General features: G+C 34.2%; 1 protein-coding gene across 1 annotated transcript in view; it reads right to left on the bottom strand.

The window, feature by feature from the left end:
• LRP1B (LDL receptor related protein 1B) overlaps positions 1 to 24,945 on the bottom strand; it is a 1,678,044-nt gene that overhangs the window by 813,300 nt on the left and 839,799 nt on the right. The window contains exons 16-18 of the mRNA XM_065928990.1: positions 15,679 to 15,819; positions 11,697 to 11,822; positions 4,530 to 4,646 (exon numbers count right to left, since the gene is read on the bottom strand). Of these exons, the coding sequence (XP_065785062.1) occupies positions 4,530 to 4,646; positions 11,697 to 11,822; positions 15,679 to 15,819 (384 nt within the window). The remainder of the gene's footprint in view (positions 1 to 4,529; positions 4,647 to 11,696; positions 11,823 to 15,678; positions 15,820 to 24,945) is intronic.

A 24,945-nucleotide genomic window follows, 5' to 3' on the forward strand; every position in this document is an offset into this window, starting at 1 on the left:
ATGTTCAAACTACCACACAATTGCACACCTCACATGCAAGCAAAATGATGCTCAAAATTCTCAAAGCCAGGGTTCAATAGTATGTGAACTGAGAACTTCCAGATATTCAAGCTGGATTCAGAAAAGGTAAAGGAACCAGAGATCAAATTGCCAACATCCATTGGATCATTCAAAAAGCAACCCCAAAATTGTTAAACTAAATTTTAAAATAAACTATGCTATTTTTGACTATTAATTGTCCAAAGGGCAAAAACGCAAGTTTGTGTGAAATATTCTATTTAATCATGAAATAACCTTATATTTAATGCTACAATGTGGAGATGGGAATTACATTTGTTTGGATAATTGCTCCCATCATAAATTAGTTTTGCATATATAAACAGTCATTAAGTGTATGTTAAATAAAATCAGAACTATGGTGTTGGAGAAGACTCTTGAGAGTCCCTTGGACTGCAAGGAGATCCAACCAGCCCATCCTGAAGGAGATCAGTCCTTGGTGTTCATTGGAAAGACTGATGCTGAAGCTGAAACTCCAGTACTTTGGCCACCTCATGCAAAGAGTTGACTCATTGGAAAAGACCCTGATGCTGGGAGGGATTGGGGGCAGGAGGAGAAGGTGACAACAGAGGATGAGATGGCTGGATGGCATCACCATCGGTGATGAGTCGGTGATGAGTTTGAGTAAATTCTGGGAGTTGGTGATGGACAGGGCGGCCTGGTGTGCTGCGATTCATGGGGTCGCAAAGAGGCAGACACGACTGACTGACTGAACTGAAATAAAATCAAATATGAAAGTTTATTCCCTTAAGTCAATAGTTCCTAAAGTGTGGTCCCTGGAATAACAACATGACCTACAGAATCAGAGGCTCTGGGAATGGGTTCTAGCCTTCTGTTTTTGAATGAACCCTACAGAGATTTTGATTTATGCTCAAAATTGAAAACAGGTGCCTTAATGGTACTAGAATGTGAGTGATTATTTATACTTTTGGAAAGCACTAAAAATACTAGTCCTTGGGTCCTACCCCAGAGATTCTTATTTAAGTACCCTGGGATGAGGCATGGGCAGATATTTAAGCTCCTCAGGTGATTCATTAACTGACAGCTAAAGTTGAGAACCAGTGCTAAGTCATGTCCTTAAAATGAGATTAATCATTTAGCTCCTTGACATACTTCTGAGACAAATTTCAGAATTTTAACATTTCCTCTCTTATTTGCAGCATCAAATTACAGATTCTCCTTTCTATAGAGGCAATCTACTAAAACATTTAACATATTATTTACATATTAAGAGAAAATCCTCAAGGGCCTTCATAATTATGTGTGTGCCCACATATAATCTGAACCCCAAATGTGCAATTAACTTGTAAAGGCAAATACACATAAAATTAATTAGGTTTTAAAGAGGTGATAGTGAATCCCACTGAAAATTTGACCCCCCCCTTACAGTCTCATCAGCTCCTAATTACTACCAGAAGCATTTCTAGTCACAGATTTCTTATGTTTTTAAACTCAAATTTTAATATTCTTTTCAATGTAAAGCAAACATTACTAAACATAACAGAGGTGGTTTATGGAACTGAAGTGTAAAAAGAAAAAGTGATTTCAGAATCTCCTAGTTGGATTAAATTTATAGGAACTTGGCTAACACCATCAGGAGTCGTGAAATATGACCAGTCTAAATTTTTAATGATGCTTAATAAAACTGGAAATTAGCTGAAACTATATTTATTTCTGGACTATAGTCAAGTAGAGTGACTTTTTTTTTTTTTTTTTTTTAGTGCAGCGAATGAAACAATTTACTTTTTTTTTTTTTTTTCATTTTGTATTCAGTGCAGAGATAATTTCTGTTTTGAAAGAAATTTAGGCAATTCTCCCTAAACTTTAAAAGTTTACGGAGAGTTTGTCTACTGATGCAGATTTTGAGTTAAAATGACAGTCTGAGTGTTAAAAGTATGTTGCTAAAGAGAGGAACATGTCTGGAGAGAAACATGTTTCTTACACTTTAAAGGGAAATGGTACTGATACCAGCCCATATGGTTTACTGATATTCTCTAAAATTTCATATTTCAGAACTATGCTATTTGACAAATAAACTTCACATTGTTTGTATACCCTGTGGTGTGCTGGAGGCATCTTGTACCAGCTTATAGAGCCAATTCTTAAATTTTCAAGGATTTTTGAGTCAGTTGTTAAGCACACAGGCAATGTTTTAAAACATAATGATAAATCATATAAACTTACAATTAAGTAGCGTTGAAAACAAGGGTAATTAATACAGTTTATCATTTTCTAGGTATTTTGCTTTTGACGTTATTTATGCTGATTGCGTCTGTATCATGGAAATACTGCATATTGTTATGTACAAGTTCTCCTCCACATTCAGAGAGTCATGTTGTCAAATTGATATTGGCCAGTGGAGTATTTACACCACAAAAATAAGCAAACACTAGTTTGGGGCTCCTCTCCACTAATATATGTTGATTTACCAACACACAGATCAACAAAATTCCATACAGGTGTTTGTGCATTTAAATCAGATAGTTAAGGATATGTATAATGGCATTAATTTCCCTAGTAGCTCAGTCTATAAGGAGACCTGGGTTCAATTCTGGGTCGGGAAGATCCCTGGAGAAGGAAATGGCAATCCATTCCAGTAGTCTTGCCTGGAGAATCCCATGGACAGAGGAGCCTGGCCGACTAGAGTCCACGGGGTTGCAAAAATTGGATACGACTTAGTGACTAAACCACCATAATGCCCCCTATCTGCACCCTATCCTTGGTTTCCAAACCAAGTTCACTGAAACGGTTGAGTTTTAGTTTCAAGCATAGTTGGATTCATGGTCTGGTCCATGAATTTTTCCATGAATATTTATTCATTTTGTTATCTCTCACATGTTATTCATGACTTAAAATTTTGATTCTCTTAACTGTAAAATGTGGAGAGTAATATACTTCCAGTAGATTCGTTGTAAAGATTCAGTAAGAAAATACGTGTCTGGACTCCTGACACTTTTTGTCCACTCACCTCATGAAAAGTTTGTTAGTTTGCTGGCATGATTATTTTCATTATTACTGAAATTTTAGGGATTCTTCTCTTTTGATTCAAATTACTAAAATAAAGAAAAAAATATTACACTAGATCCATTACTAAAAATAAGTCAGCTCAATGTCCTGATCAAAATACTCTAAAGAGCTCATCACAAATTTCCTAGTCTGTTTTTCAAGGCATTTCTTTTCTGACTTGGGAATCTAACTCCAGACTTTCTCTGTATTTAATGTTTTCAGGTTGCTCATTATCTTTCTGGGATACTCTGGATGGAGATGCTAAGAGCAGAAAAGCTTAAGTTTTTCTAAAAAGTAGAGCCCTCTAGAAGCAGACCCAGCCACATGACTAGTCTGGACATTGGAAAGGAGAGAAAATACACTATTCAATCCCCTTAACTGGCCAGCCCTCAGAAATTCTACATGTAAAATGTACAATTATATAATTCTCTATTTGCCTTTTATTTTTCTTTTAGTATCTCTACTGTCTTCTGTGGAAAGTCAATTGCCAATGATTAATACTTACTTTATCTAGATATTTTTGAGCGGTTATAAATTCAAATATTTATAGGGACTTAGTGTGATATAAAAAAATTTAAAAAGAAAATTTTTAAGTAAACAGAGAGTGCACATGCTAAACAGAACCATTTGAATTGAGGAGTTAGAAAAACATCTCCTTATTTCTCTACTGGTAGAACTACTATAACTTGGAGTCAAAATACTAAAAATACGTACCCAGCTGTATTCTATTTTAATAAATGTGCTACACATGTCTAATTTATGCTGTCCCATAGTAATTTAAAATATCCAAAGCCATGACTGAAATAAAGTGGAAGACTTAGAAAATCTGGTTCATTTCCTTATTGTGTTTTAGTACACAAATGATAATATGGCCTACTGATATATGGGTACAAATGGGTGTAGTTAAATTTGCAACTTTATGTAATAATAGGAATTTTGCCTTTAAAAAATGCTTTCAACTAATAAAAATTTTGTCCTTCAAAATGATACAACCCTTTAGAAATGAAACAAATGGCTTATCAACTGTGTATTCTCAGCCTCTATGGTGTATTGCTCCAAGAGTGTAACACATGCATACAAACAAGAAGCATGTCCTCCTCAATTACTCCACATGTCACTGGGTGAGCTATTCTGTTTGAAAAATTTAATCATTATATACATAAGATTAATAAAGAACATTTGGGAATGTCCTGTTAGTCTTATAATAATCACTTCCTACTAAAATCTGCAATGTTCAGATCCATCTATTTTAGCCAATGATATGGCTAGTGCCTCGTGAAGGGATACATTCTGCAGTTATCATTAAAGTACACACTCAGGCCCAAAAGGCAGTAATAACAAGTAACATCTTCTGCCTTGTCGACTTGCATTTATAAAGAAATAAACAGCCTTTTAATAGAAATGATAGTGATAGAATCTTCTGTTTGACACAGTCTCCAATAACAGCTTGAAAGCTCACAACTTACCACAAGATGCTATTTCGTCTGTCTGATCCCCACAGTCATCTTCCCGGTCACACAGCCATGCTCTGGGAATGCAGCGCCCGTTTCCACAAGAAAACTGGTCCACTTGGCATGTCCTGGCTAAGGTGATCAATTAATGCACAGAGGATAAATTTAGAGATCTTTTGAATAAAACCAAGGATTAAATAAATCATGCAATAACTCTTTTATACATAAGATATTAAATTGCTCTATTAGATAAAATAATTTTAAATTAAATCTTTATTAAAATTTTGATAATGCCACCTTGTCTGCCTTTTCTAAAGTTCACTTGTTCTGCCCTTCAATTAAATGAATGCTAAGTGACAAGATATTCTATAATCCTCACACATGTTCATAAATGAAGCTGTGAATTCATTATTTTACAATTTTTGTCTGGCACATGCTGATGAATATATGACTGAATTAAGTTTCCTCTAACTTTTAATTAACAAAAAATTATTTTGCTTAGCCTTGGACAATAAGCCAAGAAACTTGCTGTAATGAAGGAGGCAGGATTTGTAGATATCAGGGTAACTGGTTTCTAATTATGGGGTCAAAATTGTCTTTGTCCTGTAATGTTTTCAATGCATTTATTTTTTGATCTACAAATGAGTTCAAGTATGGATCAAGAATGCAGAAAATATTTTCTAAAAATATACATTTAGCCTTACAATGGATTTTTTAAACTTACTTTAAGTGCAGTGATACAGAAATGTATAACTTTTCAATCAAAGTATATTAATGAAATTTGCTTTGAGCTCTATTAAGGGTTTCAAGGAACACATACAGGAAACCTTGCTTTCTAGCCAAGGGCAGTGGTTCAAAATCATTCTGTAAAGCGGTTATGTTCTACAAGGTGTTTGCCTTTTTCTATTATAATCAGATCAACTTTTGAAAGCATGAAAGTCTAGATAGCTTCCTAATTCTTCTTCTAGGTCTTAGTTTGTCACATACTTATTTTTAAATGCTTGGTTTTATTTTCCCTTTTGTCACTCTGAACTACAAATCTGTTTTTTCCTATGTTATCAGTATACCAGCATTCCTTTTATTTATTTATTTTTTATTTTTTTAAATTTTATTTTATTAGTTGGAGGCCAATTACTTCACAACATTTCAGTGGGTTTTGTCATACATTGACACGAATCAGCCATAGAGTTACACGTATTCCCCATTCCTTTTAATTAGACAAAAGGAAGGACAAATTGGGAAGGAGGCACTCAGACCTATTAGCATTTGTGTTAGATGAAGATTTGACAGTTGAGGAACAATTAGAGTCCGAGTTCCTGTGGCTATGACCTGAGAACATTCTTGGTTTATAGACATCCCCTTGTTTCCTGAGCTTGAGAAACAGACTGGTGTGTTCCTATTTCATCAGAACAACCTGTGAACTTTAATACTAACGGCTTGTATAGAATAAAGTGTGGTTCAAAGTCATCCAAACACACTACAATGGGTTTCCATAATTCAGAGCTTCAGAAGTCATTTAAAATACTTTCTGGAAAGTCATATACTAGTAATTTTCTTTAAGAAAACTGCACTTGCTCTGTAAAGATGTATATACATTATTGGTGAATATTTAGAAGATTACTTGAGAAAAAACAAATGAAACATTCTGATTTGATTTCTTAGATTGGATATAGTATTGCTATTCTCAGTGTCTCTAATTAGAAAGACCGAGAAAAGCGTTGCACTGTATTTGGCTTTGATTATGTGGATAAGGGTGCTGAATCTAAAATACATTATGCCATATATGATTTTTCCTTTTTGACAAGTAAGCTGTTTTAGATTAATAGACTTTAAATAGTCCAACAAACAAGTATGATTCTGAAGTTTCCAATGTTCAAAGTTTAAAGTAAGATTTAATATTCCTATATTACTTTATTTTGTTAACCTTATGAATTTTCTGCAAAATTACTCCAACATTTAGAGTAAATCAACAATGTTCCTAGTGTCAACTACAAATTGGCACTTGCCATCTACCTCTACAAGAATTATTCATATGCTGCTGCAGCTGCTGACCTTCAACACTCCATGAAAGGAGTTCAGGGTAGAGATCAGAAACAGGGCCCTCTGTACTCAGGGGAAAACTGGCAGAATAGGTGTTTGGATGGCTAGACATTTTCAGGAGCCAATTTTATGAATCCAACTCTTGTTATCTCCTTATATCTAGAAAATCACTAAAATCATTCATGGTGATGACTGCTTCTCTTGACTAGCAAAAGCTTCATGAGACTAGTAGAAACATTTTGGAAAAAATATGTGCTTGATTACACGTACTCTCCCTTCACCAAAATCACCTATATTCTGATCTTTCCCCTTTGCCTCTTTGGAGCAGTTTCTCAGAGCTATCTGAGGTGCTGCCTCCCAGGGTGCAGTCCTCATTTTGCCCCAAATAAAACTTAAGTTGAAACTCTCATACTGTGCATTTTTTAAGTCAACACAAGGTAATTTTTAATAAAACCACATTTGCATTAGCCTAAAGAAGTGTGAAGATGTTGGCATTAGTTAACTTGGTGGGAAGAGGAAGGCACAGAGCTGTGAGACATATTATCAGCTTTCTTCCTTTGAAGAAAAAAAGATATCATCACATACTTTCATCTCCATTAAATCTTCTAATTGACCCATAATGAGATTATATTATAATCTCCAATGCAATGATTTTCCTTTTAATTCTCTTGTGTCACTCTCCTAGTCATTCATGTTTAATTCTAACCAGTTTTCTCCAGTTCTCTTCTTTCACCAGTACTGCTCTAATGATGAGAGAGGAGAATGAGAAAGGACTCCTAGATGCCTATCTCACATCACATAGGATACAGCTCACATTGTGATGGGAATTTGTGTATCACCTCATTAACTAGGAAACTTGAACAACCGTTATGACTCTTTATTTCAAAGAATAATAAAAGGACACTATGCCCTGAAAATATATGAATTCATTGTCTTTTCTAATCATGGAGAAAATAAGCTCCTTGGTCTACCAGGCAAATTTAACAGATTTTTAGATAAGAAAAATGCTTCATTCCATAAATCTACAAGTACTGTCTATATGATATAATCAGATTGACTAAATTATCACCTTTTAATCACTAGATTTGCATCAAGAAGACACAACCTTGACTTTCTCAGTTCTTGTCTCCATTAATTCTAAATTAGTTTGGAGGTGAGATTGGTAGAGCAGTCCCTGAGGACTCTAATTTTGTAGCAAATTCTGCTCTAATGAAGAGGAAATTTACACCTCCTCAGTGGAACTGTTTATTTAGCAGTGAATCAGAAATTCACTGTCAAAATGTGAATTTTTTCTACCCATCAATAAGGATGCTTCCCCTGCGGTCATGTAGCAGTGAGAAATCCCACAGTGCACAGGAGCAAGAAGGAGCCGGAGGAGGACAGAGCTTGATACCTTGTTCCTAAACTTCACCTGCACTATATCAAAGCATTCTATTTAAACAAAATCTATGTCATATGTAAATATACTCTTCAATATCTTGCAAAAAAAAAAATTCTGATTTTTAAAAATACATCAGTTTTCCTTAATGCAATCCTATTTGTCTAGTTTGAATTTAGTTAAAATTTGTGGGGGATATGAGAGCAAATATTATGTAATTGAACCAGAGCTCTACGCTGTGGGAAAAAGCTGGCCTGACATTGCCTGGATTAATGGCATCACCGACTCGATGGACATGAGTTTGAGTAAACTCCGGGAGTTGGTGATGGACAGGGAGGCCTGGCGTGCTGTGATTCATGGGGCCGCAAGGAGTCGGACACGACTGAGCGACTGGACTGAACTGAACTGAACTGAACTGACGTTGTCTAGGCTTGAAGCCAAGGATCATCATGGTTACTACAGGGAAACTTTTTTTATTTTTTTAATCTAACTTCTTCTCATCTTTGGCCTCTAGGTCTCCCTCAAAAGCACACAAAACTATGTTTTTTTGTTGGTGATGAAAAGCAACTCCCAAGCCCTGCCAGCAGCTCTTCTGCCCCCTTTGTGTACCCCTTTTCACTTCCAGGCTCTCTCTCTGACCGCCCTCTACCTTCTTCACTCTCCACAATCTATGCTCCCCAATCACTCATTTATTTTTTTCAGTCAAATATTTCTATCACTTAGAAAAGTATAGGAAATATCATTAACATCTGTTTGTCTTCTTATAGAATTATCAAATCTTAATTTTTTCTATATTTGCTACAGATTTTAGTTTAAATAAAAGTACTATACTTACATTTGAAGTCCCCTATGTAATCTTTCCCAATAACGTTTCCCTTTCTCTTTCATAGAGGTAATTGTTATCCTTAGCTTTTTTTTTTTTTAAATATCTATATTCTATTCCTATTTTTATATATTTGTTAATCAACAAGCACATATAGAACATTTTTGTATTTTTATATTTCATATGAATGGCACTAAATAGCTTATTGTTACAAGATTTTGAGTTAACACTGCTTTTTGAAATTTCTGTTGATATTGAGTTCTAATTTTTCATTTTAATTGTGAATACCACATGGTCTTATCAGATTATATTTTCTAATTAAATGATTTAAACTGTTATTTAGACATTTTTCTAATTTATTTATTTAATTTTGGTAAGGCTTAGTTTAGACAACCCCTCCTCTAGTAGGCCTTTCAGGAGAGCCAAAGATTAATTAGTAGCCCTTTTTGTGCTCCCATTTGAGGGTCAACTTAGTTCTATGGGAATGAACTGTTTGAATGTCATTCTCTTCATCTTATCTCATATCTTCTTAAAGAAATTACTGTGTATTTTTCTTCATTCTATCTTCAATGCTGTGATAGATGTTTATTGAATTAGTAGATCCACTGAGCATAAATCCCAAAGAAAAATAATATGAAATTGGTTTGTTAAAGGAAAGAATTTTCGTTTAGATATAGTCATACTGCTAAAGGCTACAAGACAGTGGATTTAATTACAAAATAATCCCCATACGAGTAGTAATTTTATCTAGGATACATATCCATGCATACATCTATATCTAGAAACGTAGAGAAATAACTCAACCAGGAAAATCATTTAATGAATTTGCCATATTTTTCCAAGATAGTGAGCTGTATGACCTATTCATTTGGGTAAAACAAAATAGAAATACATTGTAACATGGCAGCATAGTTTTCAAAGCTAAAAGCCATATTTATTTTTCTCTTTGTATTTTTTTTCAATCAGAAAGACATAAGGTGACCATAATAGCTATCATAAATATGAAAAGAAGACCTAACAGTGAGTTGCAGACTTCAGCTGCTGTCACTTAAAGTAGCACTTGAGGTGCAAGCAAGTGGCATTCTATTTTCTAGTGAACTGAGGCCTGGAGTGTCTTAGAAATCTTACTAGCTAGGATTAATTTTTTTATTTGCTCTTATACATAACATTTTCACTTTTTCTATGTAAGTAGCTGATCAATCCCAAATCCTTCTTTAAAAATCATGTAGAAACAAGCAAATTTTTAAAAATCAAGTAGAAAGGAAGAAGACATGGTATTATGAATTGAGACAGCAATGCCTGTTAATTTAAGGTGAAAGCAGATCGATCTGTTTAGGATGTAATACTATATAGTCCCTGGGTTGATATAAAATAATAATAATTGCACTAATTTAGAAAGATGCCTCATTGTAAATTGCAGTCATATCCTAAGAGCAACCTGGGAAACATTAAACTGACCATGTCTATAATTCTAGCTAATCCTCAAGAAAATATAGTTTGGTAAAAAAACAAACAAAAAAAAAAACCAACCAAACAAAAAAAAAGCAAGGGCCCTGGAGAGAGATGAAGTGAGTTTTCCTAAATCCTCACCAATGATATGAGTTAAGGCAAATCTCTTCTTCCACCTCATCTATGAAAAGAATGAACTTGAAGGCAGGAGCCTAGGCCCAACTGGTCTCTAAAGGTCCCTTTTTGCTACATAGTCTTTGGCAAAACACCCTTATGAAAGACACAGAATATCTTGAAAATAATCAGTTGCTCTAAAAGAGTAGACTGAGCTTTTAATCAAGGGACAGGAGAATGACTAGTCCATGGATCCTCAGTAAATATGTCACCATGGGGAAAAAAAAAAAAAAGAATATAAAGTGGAGGCTAGGACTACAGAATGGTGACTGTTTCATTCTTGTTGCTGTTATTTAGTACATGGTGCAAAGCTCTGGAAAATTTATACTTCTACAGAGTTGAAAGCAATAAATGTGGAAATTGAGGTACAGGGAGGCACAAGTCTTTCCAAGAATGCCAGTTTCAAAATCCAGAGTACAAACCAGGTTTCTTGACCTCTTGGTCTTTTCATTATGTGGTGCCTTTGCAGCTTTCACTAATACATTATAATAATTTGTATTTTGTGTGGCTTATTTTGGCAAAGAGAAAAGGTGAGGTGGTTGATAGATTTTAACAGTATATGTAATGATTTAAAAAATACTGATCATATTAATGAGTCACTAAATATATGACTTTTTGTCATTGTTTATTTATTTATTTATTTTTGGTCATTGTTTAAAGAGAAGCACTAGGCAGCTGCTAGTCAGGATCATTTTTCAACACTTGTCTGATTAAGAATGATCTTTTTGCCCTCAGCTGCAATGTGTACCATGAGTTGTATATTCCCATTTAATGAAAATCTAGCTAAGGATTCAAAGATTTATTACAATACAATAAATTATATGGAAATTTAAATAGGCTTAGTGGACTTGGGGTTTTATTTTATAAACAAACAAACAAAAAAACACATGAATAGTGTGCCAGGAACAGAAACCTATTTACAGAGATATTCTACAGAAGACTAAATAAAAGCATATAAATTATTGTTTCAAAGTTAAAAAAAAAAATAATTCTTGTGAGATAGCCTAAATCATAGTATACTCACAAACCTCTCCCTCCATTGCCCAGTAAAATTTAGCAGGGACAAGTTTTATCCAAATGGTGTATTGACAGTCAACCTGCATGGATAATATGCCAAATTCCTTTGAAAAGCAGAGTGATACCCAAAGAATAAGTAAAAGATAATTTGTATCCTAGCCTTTGCAGCATCGAACTCTAAATTCATTTGCTACTGCAATAATCAGATCATCAGCACTAGGAAAGTTCAGATAAGTTTCAGGCATCTTTATGAAGACTAAATGTGGAAGAGATTTACATATACATCCAAGCAAACCTTTACCTGAACATGTTTGATTGGATTCATCTTCATTGCTCCCACAATCATTAGCTCCATCACAAAGCCATCTCTTGGGGATACAGCGATTATTCTTGCATTTAAATTGATCATCAGGACAGCTATGATTGTCTGGGGTGGGAAGGGGGAGGAGAGGAGAAGCAAATTTAATAATTTCAAACTAGATAAAAGTATGATTATTTTAAGGGAAAGATATGGAAAATGTATGGTAATTATATATAGTACAATTGATCTATATCTTCTGTCATTAAATGTCTCCTATTTTATACCAAATAATAATATACTAGGCTGTGTTAAAATGTAGTAGCTATATAGAAAAGATCAAGGAATTCAAGTTCATATACAAGGAAATATATTCATTTTTCAAGTCTTCAGTAAAACCAACTATATCAGTGTCTCTTTTCTCATCCCTAATCACAATAGGTGATTTAGCTTCAGATTTTTTTACCAAAAACATAGAGTTAACCTCAAATGCTAATGTGGAACATAACAAGTATGTATGAAATAACTTAATCATATATCAAAAATACTTTTAAAAAAAATCATACATCTACACAAGTACTTCTTGAAACATTAAATAAGCTTGATTGTGTTACCTTTTGTTCAATGTTTCCTGGGGCTAGAAGGAAAATTCTAAAGAGAAAATGCATTACTTGGTACCTGGAGTTGGTGCTAAATAGGAGATTCTGAGTAATTTTAATAATGAAAATAATCATCATGAGTCTTTTCCCCTAATACAAGCAAATAAATGTGAAGCCACAAAATATACTGAGGACATGACCAAGCCTCTAAGGGAAGCTGACCACAGCTAAGGATTAAACATCTAATATATAAGCACAGCAGGAGGCCATTTAAGTTTACCTCCTGTGATCTTTTCCCCTGCATTCTAGAGTCTAAATTCCTAACTGATGTGGCATGCTCTTCAGTATCTCTTTCATAATTTCAACATTCTTTCTGAAGTAATTTTCCTTGTGCCCTGTAGTTACACTTCTGTATGATAAAAATATATGTTGGTATTAGTTTTATTTAGAATTTGAAAAAATAGGCAATTTTTATCATACTGTTGCATAGCAAATGTATTCCTTTCTAGTCAGTTTCTACAAAATACTATTTATTTAAAGTATTCATAGTGATGAAGCAGTTTTTATCACTTTTCAGAAGTTCTCTTTTGTGCATAGGAAATAAATGTGAAGAAAAGGCCTTCTATTTTCTGGTATTTACGTGTGATTAACATTTTCTATTCACTTTAGGGACTTTAACAAGAATAGCTGCTCAGGAGGATAAAAGTCATCCAATATATTAGAGGGTCAACATTTTCAAGTACTAACATTATGCATAAGCACTTCAGTGAAGCTTGATCAGAAACCTTTGCTATTTTCACAGTTATAAAAGGGAGGTTAAAAAGGAGGACCAAATACAATCCATTTGTCTTGTGATTTGGAGTTGAGAAGTAAAATAATAACAGCATTCAAGGTTGAAGCTTATGAGTATTTGCGATCTAAAATAAACTCCTGAAATGAATTATGCAGCGCTGATATATTAACTACAGGACCCCAGGAATATAATGCTGCTTAGAATCATTGCAATGTTTAGAGAAGACACCATATTACTGGAAGGTGACCAGAGATGTTTAATTTTACTTTGACCGTCTGATTGAGTCATTCATTCATCCATGTGCTAGCTACTGTGCTAGACACTGAGACCACAAAGATGCTACAAATTAATGTTCCCCTCATATTCACCTATTAGATGCATCAAATAAGTAAGCATATAGTTGCAATATGGTTTGGCAACTACCATAATAAAACAATATCTAAGAGACATTTAACTCAAAGTGGGCTATACTGAGAAAAGAGATGGCTAGCATACAAAAAAAAGACTTCCCTGTGGAGATGGTGGTAAACTATGGTGAAATTCATAACTGGGAACAGAGAATGCAGTGTCACAGAAGACAAAAAGAGAAGGAAAAGACAATTTTTAGAGATTTATAAGTAGTTCAACTTGATAAAGACAAAGAGGGTAAGTAGAAACATGATAGACATTTAAAGCCAAAAATGTAAACGTTAGACATAACATGTACTTTATATGAAAGTCAATGGATTTTAGAATTTAACTTGCTGATTGTCTAGTTATTGAAGTAACAAGATTATATTGCTGTTAATCTGGAAGAAGTATGGTGAGTGGGCTTTAGTTAAGGGAAGACTAGTGAAAGACTAGAATTGAATATGGACTATATAAAATTGAAGGAAACGGCCACCCACTCCAGTATTCTTGACTGGAGAACCCCACGGACAGAGGAGCCCAGCAGGTTACAATCTATGGGGTCGCAAGAGTCGGACACGACTTAGCGACTAAACCGCCGCCAACCATACATAAAATAGAAGATGCTAGGAAAAGCCCATTATGTAGGCTTGGATGAGGGGATAAATAAGTGCTAAAAATAATGACCAATACAGACTAGGAATTTTAATACTACAATTAACAGTGAAAATGTAATGTCCCTTATACTCTTGGAGGAAATTAGCTTGTGAGTTGGTGAAAAAAAAAATCACACAGAACATGAACCTATAGGATTAATTCCTAAATTCTGTGATGAAATATCTCTGCTCTGCATGAGCACTGTGACTATGCAGGAAGTTGATACATAGGAAGCATTCACTGCAACCATGAATTAACATTACGAGTCATGAAGAATGAGGCAATCTAATCAATAAATAACATATTGTTTGTGTTAAAAAGAAGGGGAAGAAAACACCCTTTGTCTTCAGATGAAATGCTCCTCCCACTTCAAAACTTTTGGCTGGTTGTATCAATTTAATATTTAACATTTTACTTGTGGCAGGCTTTAGAGTATAAATATAAATATTAATAGGATTGAAAATAAGAAATACATAATGTTGAATGTTTGGAAATGAAGAGAAAGTAGTGCTATGCTTACATATTAATTAAATATATTTTATTATATATTTTATAAACTTTGAAAATATTTTTTAAAGTCCATATTTTTAGAATTTGTGCCCAAATTCATATTACAGGTGCTCAGACCAATTTTGTTCATTCTTAACAAAGAATCTTTAAAGCTTCATCTTTATATTCTTGATTTTTTAAAAAAGGAAAATGGAGGATTCCCGATTAACTCTAAATCAGTTCAGTCACTTTAACCTAAAAGTCACTAATTGAAAAATGATCATTTTCTTTTTAAAAATAATGTATCTAAGTCAATTGAAAAGACTAAAGATAAATATATCCAACATATACCTATCTCCATATAAAATACTTTATATCTTTCAACACCACTAAGGTAGTGATTCGAATCAAATATATTTCCAAAAGTTTACTGAATCTGCTTCTCAAATTGTTTTCCTCTACATTTGTGGGTCATTCCCTGATCCCTACATGAAACATGAAACTATTCCCATTGCAACAAATGATGAAGAGCTAAATAGAAGGCAAGGGGAGAAATCAAACTTTTAACTTCCTTAATAATCTGAGTGCCCCATATGTGTCTCATACTATGAACTGAGCCAGTGAAGTTAGGTAATAACATGTTCCAAACACATGTCTGTTTCCTTGGACCATCTCCAAGGCTCTGTTGCCAAGGAGTAATGGAGTGGATCGTGACCTCCTTTATGAGAAATTCTGCCTTGGGGGAGTTTAAATTGATTTTTCACATCTTTAAATTCAGAGATCCAAAGGGGTCTCCTAGAGCAACCTTCTAACAATGGTATGGTACAATACAGAAAAGAAGAGAATTTCTGAAGCAACCAAAATGGTAATATTCAAAGATGGTGAAGGATGAGAAAAACAGTGCTTTAAAGGTATACAAAGAAGGTCACTGGGGGAAAAAAAAAACAACAAAGTTCAATTTGCATCAATGATAATTTTAGATATTCTCCCCCAGACTGCTTTAATAGTTCACACACTCAAAAACTCAGCAAGTTTTAATATAAACTGTAGGAGAACCTACAGCAACTGACTGAATCTTCATCACTTCCATCCAGACAGTCATCATCGCCATCACATTTCCACCGAGCTTGGATACAGTGTCTGTTTCTGCAGCGGAATTCTCCAGCTTTACATATCAGAGGCAGTACTTCTCCAGGATTAACTAGGGTTTAAAAAACAAACAAACAAGGTATATAAGCAATACTGGGTATTTTCAATTCATTAAAAGATATTTTGTATAATCATAACATTGATTTCATGCATTTCACAGAAAATAATGAAAGCATTATAGAGGCAACCATCCCTGGAAATGAGAAATTTTAAGTTTTTCCAACAATAATTATTCCACAAGAATTGTGGAGATTCATTTTAAGCAAATGTCACCAAAATAATAATAACAACAATGATAAAATACTATCTCATATTTTTGTTGTTTGTAGTTTTACTTTTTAAAGAACTTTCATTCAGAAGCTTAACTGAAGGCATGGCAAAGAATTTTATTACCTCCACCTTTAGAGTCAGACATGACTGAGCTACTAACACTTTCACTTTTCCCACATAAATACATCAAAAACTAAAGTGAAAAGACAAGGGAATAGCACATAGCATTGATGGTTATGTTTATTTCACTGGTCTGAAAGTGTAAAAAAAAAAAAAAGATCTGGTTAAATACTTATGGAAATTTTAAGTTAACCAAAACAATCTCATTATACATCCTGATTCTTTGGAGTGTTTTTACCATATATTCCATATTCTGTAATCAAATGTCAGAAATCCCATTAATTGGGTTTTATTCACATATTGAAAGGGCTACTACTTCTCTTAGTGGATTCAATAGAATCTAAACTAAAAACTGAAGGGAATGTTGTGACAGTTAAGTAAATGATCTGTATTTCATTGACTGAAAAAGACATTGAGTTATCAAAAGTGGCTTATTACTAGAAGAAACAAGCCAGTTTTTCCATTCTAGATCTAACGGCTTTAAAGTTTATTTGGGGTAGCTGGTTCACATTGATGAACTGTCACAAAAGCTATATGGACTTCAATAATAAGGGGTATTGAGAAAACTTATATGGCATTTCCAGAACACTCGTGTTTCACTCCTTTAACCCTTGTATTTTCCCTGATGCAGAGAATGGAAGAGGAAACAGCACTGATCCATAGCTGCAAAGAAGCTGCTTCAGAGAGTTATGCAACAAGACACAAGGCATGTGGGTGCGTGGGTTAGAGAGCGGAGAACTGTCCCATATAATGCAGGTTCTCATGTAAGGTCTTTTTTAAAAAAATTAAGGTCTTAAGGGTGAAAAATATAATCAGTGTGGTGAATGAAATATTCACTGAGATCAAAGGTAATCCTGTGTGTTTGCTGTTCCCTCTCACAAAAGCAGGCTCTGTATCTAGGACCTAACCGTAATTTTTCCTCCTTGTGTAATCTTTTTCAATAACGAAATGCAGAACAAGCAATTTCTTTAATGCTGCCTTTGCATAAAGTCACTTGAAAGTAACAATTTTTAAAATAATATATAGGTACATATTCATATAAATGTATACATATATGCATGCATATGCATGCATGTGTGTATATTATGTGTGTGTGTGTGTGTGTGTGTGTGTAGTTGTTTTGTGTGTGTCCAACTCTTTTGCAACCCCATGGACTATATCCCACCAGACTCCTCTGTCCATGGGATTTTCCAGACAAGAATACTGGAGTGGGTTGTCATTCCCTTCTCTGGGGGAATCTTTCCAACCAAGGATTATACCTGCATCTCTTGCGTTGGCAGGGACATTCTTTACCACTGAGCCACTAGGCATGACCACACACACACACACACACACACATACACACACATATATATATAAAGAGAGCAAGAAAAAAAAGAGAACACATCTCAAGGAAATGACAATAAATTAAAACAAAAATGGGAGGTCATTGGGTCTCCTATTCAATCCCAGGGTAACTTTTTATAGTAGCAACTAGGAATGAGGATGGGAATCATAACAAAATGGAGGTATAATGTGGGATGTGTCTGACCATCTTTAGGATCTAGCTTTTTTCTCAGAATCTCTAAAACTGATCATTGACAACATGCAAATTCCCCTTATTTTGAACTTTGTCTGCTCAGTAAGATCTTAAGATCTTTGAGGATGGTATAGTTCCTTCTTTTGACTCTACATAAACCCAACTTAGAACTGGAACTAGTAGCTTGATTAATTTCCACTTCATAATTATTAAGCCTAATGGCCACTAGTCTCCCAGAATTAATTTTTTTTTCCCCCTATGGGACAAGAAACCTGATTGGAGATGTAATCAGTTTTCTTCCCTACTTAAGTTCAGGCTTAAGATTTTCTTAAATCATGTCAAAAGAAATAGTCAATTCTGTTGTCTCACAGCTTGAAGATTGCAGAAAACAAGAAATGATTAATTTCAACTGATAAAAATCTCAATTTAAAAGATGTTTTTATAGGATCATTTGATAAAATAACTTAATTCACAGTTTTAAGGAATGATCAAAAATATCCACAGGCAAGAGTGAAATCATACTTGCTTCTGAAAAATTATATCTATATTAAAGAAGTTTAGTCTGTCTAGGGAAAGACAAACTACCCTAGAAAACTGATATTTCCAAATTAAATACTCTTTAACATAAGCAATTTAGAGACAAGGTCTTTAAGTCTACTTACGGTTCACATGCTTTCAACTGATAATTAGATCATTATGGAATGAATGAAACCAAATAATTTCTAAACTTGTTTTAAACACAATGTCCTATATATGTGGGTAGTCAGTTATTTTTAAATGATGTTTGCTCATATACAGTTGGCACTTTTCAAAAACAGATTACAAAGGTTACATTATCATTTTTCATAATAGGTTAAGGATAATTGCTTGAAAAACAGTAGAGCTTACCTCCTGAGAAAATTTAACTTTCATATTCACTGCTTCTGATAATGATTTATATCAATGTCATTAATACATATTAGTAATCACTTGTAACAGCAGTTAGGCATCACTTATAGTTATAATGACACATATGAAACACATATGAATATTTTTGACATTTAAAAGTCTGTCTACAATTCTTCTAAGCCCTATAATTTGTTGGAGAGGCATTTCTCCTTGGTGTTTCTACGTGTCTTGTGTCACCTTTCATTCTGGACTTTTTTTCAAGGATGTTTAGACAGCTAACAGCCTTGGAAGATACAAAAAGTGCTTCCTTTTAGAACAGAGAGCGGATTTGCTCCTTAACCAGGATAATGAAAGATAATATCTCCCTTCAAAGCAAAGGCTGGGTAGATTTTCTAGCAGACTTTTAAGCTCGAGAGTTCTTCATCTGTGGTACAAACACAATCTGTGTGCCCCCTCTATCTGGCCTCTCTGGGCCTAGTCTTCATATGACATGGAGGTGGGATGGAGCAAGGAGAACCAAAGTGAATGTGCAACTTAGTGACCTGCTTTGATTAATAAAATCCTTTGTGTCTGATCCAGGAATTCCATGTCTTCTGTCTAAATCTATGAAACTCTAGTGACTTAATATGCTAGTTGGCAATGTGGGTAAACTTTCAGACTCTTCATAATCATAAAGATTTTTTTTAAGATATTGAGTTCTAATTTCCAATCTCTTCTAGGGCACTTGGCATCATTAATATACTCCAGCCCTAACCCAAGTCTTTCAGATGTAATCAGTAGTTATATCACAAAAAATCTTGTTATCAATACTGACTAGGTTTGTTCAGGACATAATGATAAAAGACAAGTCATCTTTGTGCCCACAATGCCCATTACCACATTAAAATGTAATGTGATAGGTGATAATGTGGATAAGATGACAATTTAGACATTCCAAAATGTGGTCTTTTTCTTAGCATTCACCTACCTTTGGAACTGGGTAGCAACATTACCTATCAAATAACCCAAGCTGATGGCCAGGCAATCTACAAAATCTTGCAAGAATCAACAAGATGATGATGTAAGTACATCTAGCATCAATTAAGAGAGTGAATAGCTTCCATAAAAAATAAGATCATTTTTCTCTACACCTTCCACAAACTTCTACAAAGGCATTATTTTATAAGTAATTTTCACATATCTTGTGTTTTCACAAGATTTTTGACTATATGAAGGACAAAGTCACATATTGCAGAATAAAAAATGCCTAGAACAGAACCAGATACAGAAGAAATGTTCAAAAATATTTGGTGCCTGACTTCCTGGAATTAACAGAGGCTGATAATTCTACATTACAATCATTTTGCCATGAGATATTCTATCTCTGGAGATTGAACAAATACTTTAATACTTCAATAAATACATTACTACTTCAGCTGTCTCAGCAGTGAATGTTCTATCACCCAAGAACATGAACAGAGTGAGTTTTTAAAAAAAAAAAAAAAGATATGTAACTAGAAAGATTGATAAAGTTCCCCCCATAACCAAAAACATACAGGAGAAGCTCTACCATTCATGTCACTTTGTTCCAAGGCTTAATGTGATGGAACCCATGTTGCACTTGGGTATTTAGGCACAACCATGAATTGTTTTCAGCATATTAACAGACACTATATTTACAATCTTAACTTCAGAGTTGTACTTTGCACTGTGAATTTGAAAACTGATTCAAAACCTGTAATTCTACTGTCAGGGTCACTTTTGGTAAAAATATTATAACATTATCTCACTAGTAAGAAAACTGACAAAGTAAGAAACAATCCTTTAATTTAGGCTTGAAAATAAAATGACGTGAATCATGGCATGCCTGGCAAGGAACTGCCAGTTTTCACACTTCCTATGATACCTTCTGTTAGAGCAGTGGAATTAAGTCTCTGCATGAACCATCAATAAACTGCAAGGGAAATATGCACTCCAGAATTAACTCTTTTCTTTGGTAAAAACTGATAGAATGACTGATAATGTCAATGTCCAGATTACAAAGAAGTAAATGAAGAAAGTATACTAATAAACTTTTTATTATTTTAGTTTTGAAACATATATTTGGATTTCCAGTGTTTGAACTTAATACATATGTTCCTGACCTTGGTTTAATATGCTTTGGTGCCCAAGAACAAGTTTCTATGTTTCTAATTTTGCTTTTCTTTTCTTCAATCCCATCATAGTAATCTATTCTAAACTAGCTCTTATCTCCTCTCTCAATTGATGTTTTACTGTTGACTATACCAAACTTATGATTACTTAGTAATAAAAAATTGGTCTAAGATAAAAATATAATACAATTTTCCAATTGTTCCTGTATGTTTCACATTAGGATATGTTTATTTGCTTAACAGATTTTTTTTTTTTTTTTTGTCATTTTTGGGAGTACACCATTTCTAACTATTTCTTGATTTGAATAGGGGAAGAGAACAACCTAAAAGAAAGCTTGAAGTCGTAGTTTGCTGAATGACTCTGTGTAAATCTGCCCATATAGGAAGGCAGTGTGAAAAATGCTGCTCTGGTTTTTGAATTTTCTCCTTTCGATCATAGCAGGATGACCTTTCATTAGATAGAGTGATCTTCTGAGCAGCCAACCTAAGTGGTACATAATCTTCTGTGAGTTCCTATGCACAGGAGGCCATAAATATTCATCTGGATGAGGCTTCTAAACTTTTTACTGCTTTAAACTTTTTACTACACATTAGATTGCATATATCCTAGAACATAAGGCTTGTCACAGCTGAACAGATAAATGGCTGAGCCATAGCAGAGCACTGTTTTTGACAGAGGAATATATCTGGTGTTCCAGAAGGTGAAGAAGGTCACAGAGTACCACTGACATATAATTGTGCAGTGCTACCCTTGGATGACCAATATTTTGGTCAATGTTTAAGTTGATCTCTTGGGTAAAGTATATCGGAAAGTTCTCTTCTTTTTCTTTTTTTCCTAGGCCACAAATGAAGCTTTTAAATAATTACTGTGCTACTGTCTCAATACTCTAGACAAAATTATTATGCTATTTTGAAAAAAAAATAGTGACTATCATTTTTTTGGGAGCTTATCTCACTTTCTTGGTATTACTCATATTCTCATTTATTAATTTTCTATGTTGTGGTTTTCCCTACAAAGTCATCAAGATAAATTTAAAAGAAATAAACTCACTTGATCAGTGATCGACTGGTTTTATATATGCTTCTACGGGGCAGTAAGTTCCCAGTTACTACACTACACCAGGGCTCATTTCTAATTGTGAGAAGATTTGACCATGTTACAAGGAGGTTCACAAAAATGAAGAGCCCAACCTACTTTCATTCTTAATTCCTTCCAGGCATGGCATTAGAATGCATCCTTAATCAACCATGTAGCATACCAATATTTTTCTGTTGGGTGAATGCCTCCCCTGGCGTTGCTTTCTGGCACAACTTCATTGAGAAACAACTATTGGTGTCTAATTCTGGCCTGACCATCTGCCAATGGGTTTTTGTTCATTTGATGCCAGTTCAGTGAGGATGACGAAAAGCAGGAAGATCATATCTCAATGACTGCAACATGTATTTTTTGTTTTGCTACAGATTTATATTTAAAGCTGGTTAAACTGTTATTCCAGTTGAAATCAGTTCACAAGTATGTAATCCGGCCTAAACTAAGTCAGAAGCCCAGAGGAATGAGCATTAAAGAGAGGTTAGTAATGCACTGATACTTGTTTTGCCTTATAGTCTGCAACCATGAACTCCATGTATTTGTATCCTTTTTGGACTTTAATTTCCTCATCTGCAAACTAAGGCTAAAATATCTTTATGAAAAATTTGCTACTAAATGAATAGAAACTGGAATAATTTCTATAAATACACTTTAAGTTTTTTGCAATAAATTAGTTACTATAATATTTCTCTTAATTTTCCCCATTACATTGAAAAAGAATCTAGATAAGTTTCATGCCATATGAAAAATCTAGTAAAATTTTAAACTTCCAATGCAATAACAAATTCTCAAATAAATACTCACCTGCTTTTATGATTTAATACTGTTTAGTGTAACATCTTCAGAGAAGGCAATGGCACCCCACTCCAGTACTCTTGCCTGGAAAATCCCATGGACGGAGGAGCCTGGTAGGCTGCAGTCCATGGGGTCGCAAAGAGTCAGACATGACTGAGCGACTTCACTTTCATTTCTTACTTTCATGCATTGGAGAAGGAAATGGCAACCCACTCCAGTGTTCTTGCCTGGAGAATCCCAGGGACGGGGAAGCCTGGTGGGCTGCCGTCTATGGGGTCACACAGAGTCGGACACAACTGAAGTGACTTAGCAGCAGTGTAACATCTATAGATAAAAATACTATTTCTATCCCCTTTAATTGAATTGCGGTTACCTCATCCATGAATTATAAATATTAAAATATACCAATAGTCTCACAGAAATCTCCTTTTAACTTTCAGCAGATGTATAGTCACATATGAACTATCATATCAAATCTCTTAACATCAGCTAAATGACAAACATTGTCATAGTATTTCCTCACAATCAAAAAGCGACCTACTTTTTATTCACACAGAGATAACCCGGTGATTCGTCTTTTATATGTCAATATCAATATAGGTGTAGATATGCCAACACATAAGGAATCCATAATTTTTAATGGGGCATGAGAATAAAGGAAATAGGGAGGCAAATAATACATATTATTATAATTTACACAATTAAAATTAAAGAGCTAATTAGAAAATTTAAAGCTTAAAAAGTCATCTAGTTATTAGTACCTGATGTATACACTTTCCTTCCAATTACCCATGATAAAAACAAAGATGAAAAATAAAAACTCTTAAGATTACTGAGAAATCACCTTCTTGATCATTTTATTGACACTATCTTTACTGAATTTTGACTTTTTTGCAAGACCAAGAAGACGAGATTTAATATTCAATGAGAAGCCTCTCTAAGCTATTCCACTTGAAATTGAATAAGCTCATCTATCTTTAGATAGAATGAAATGCTCTTTGCTCCTCCAGTACTGAAGGTAAGGTCTGTGGCGACCTTAAAAAGGAGACACTATAGTGCTACTTTCCAGCTTTGAGAGGAATTCTCGGGGTAGAGCAAAGGCAGGAATGGACCTGGTGAAGATCCACAAAGGTTACTATCTTTGTATGTATGCGCGTCTGTGTGTGTGCATTTCATCTGTTCTAATGGCAAAGTCATCCAGCTAGAGTAGCAAAGAATCTCATTTTGTACCAGAAGAATAATCTTAGTAGGATCTATGCTAGAAATCAAACTGAGAAATATACACATGGATCATACCATTTATCCCAATAACTAAGATAAGATTTAATCTATCAGGCAAGTGGACAGACTTTCTGCTGTTCAGAGCAATGTTTAATACCTGTCTGTTCCCAAACTATAGGTCTTGGTAGATTTCTCTTGTGATATAAGCAAACAACGACCAAACAGAAATTACTAAATAATACCAATGAACAAAGGGAGGGATACCATCTGATGAATCAAAGGACGTACACCTTAGAGAACTATTTCCTACAGGCAGTGTCTTATATAGGCAATTTTTTAAATTCTATAAATAATGAGGGAAAAAAACCTTGCTCATGGGTAAATTCATATTTGTATTCTGAAGTATATTAGATCAAAATATTTTCTAGTTATAAAGAACATTTCTAGAATTTTGAAGACAAATTTTGTTTGGTCATTAAGTAGTAAGTGTAATAAACAAGATTTCAACTAATCTGCAACATCTTATTTCTTTTAGAGAAGAAAAGATGTGGGTAAAATAATAAAAATGTTGATTTCTAAAGCTATATCTATTTATAATGCCATTATTGAACAATAAGCTACTAGGGAATTTTGATGTGGATCCTTTTAACTATATATCATAGAAGTTATTATTATTTCTACTACTGATAATAATCATAGATAATAGTTGTTGGATTCTTATACTGGATGATACACACTGAAATGCCTAGTAGTTTATTGTTCAATACTGGCATTATAAACAGATTTTTCATTTATATGCAGTTACAGTTACTGATGGTGAGGTTCCCTAACAATTTCAAGAAATATCTTCTTCTGTGGCATACAATTATTTTTAACTTTTACTAAGCTAGATGCTTCCCTGGTAGCTCAGCTGGTAGAGAATCTGCCTACAATATCGGAGACTCTGGTTTGATTCCTGGAGGAGGGCATGGCAACCCAATCCAGCATTCTTGCCTAGAGAATCCCCATGAACAGAAGAGCCTGGTGGGCTACAGTCCATGGGGTCGCAAAGAGTCAGATACAACTGAGTGACTGAGCAAACCACAGCACAGCACAAGATGGATGCAGCAGTACCAGGATACTCAGCTAAACTGTACTATTATC

Source organism: Muntiacus reevesi, chromosome 3 (assembly GCF_963930625.1).
Source record: "Muntiacus reevesi chromosome 3, mMunRee1.1, whole genome shotgun sequence".
Classification (NCBI taxonomy): Eukaryota; Metazoa; Chordata; class Mammalia; order Artiodactyla; family Cervidae; genus Muntiacus; species Muntiacus reevesi.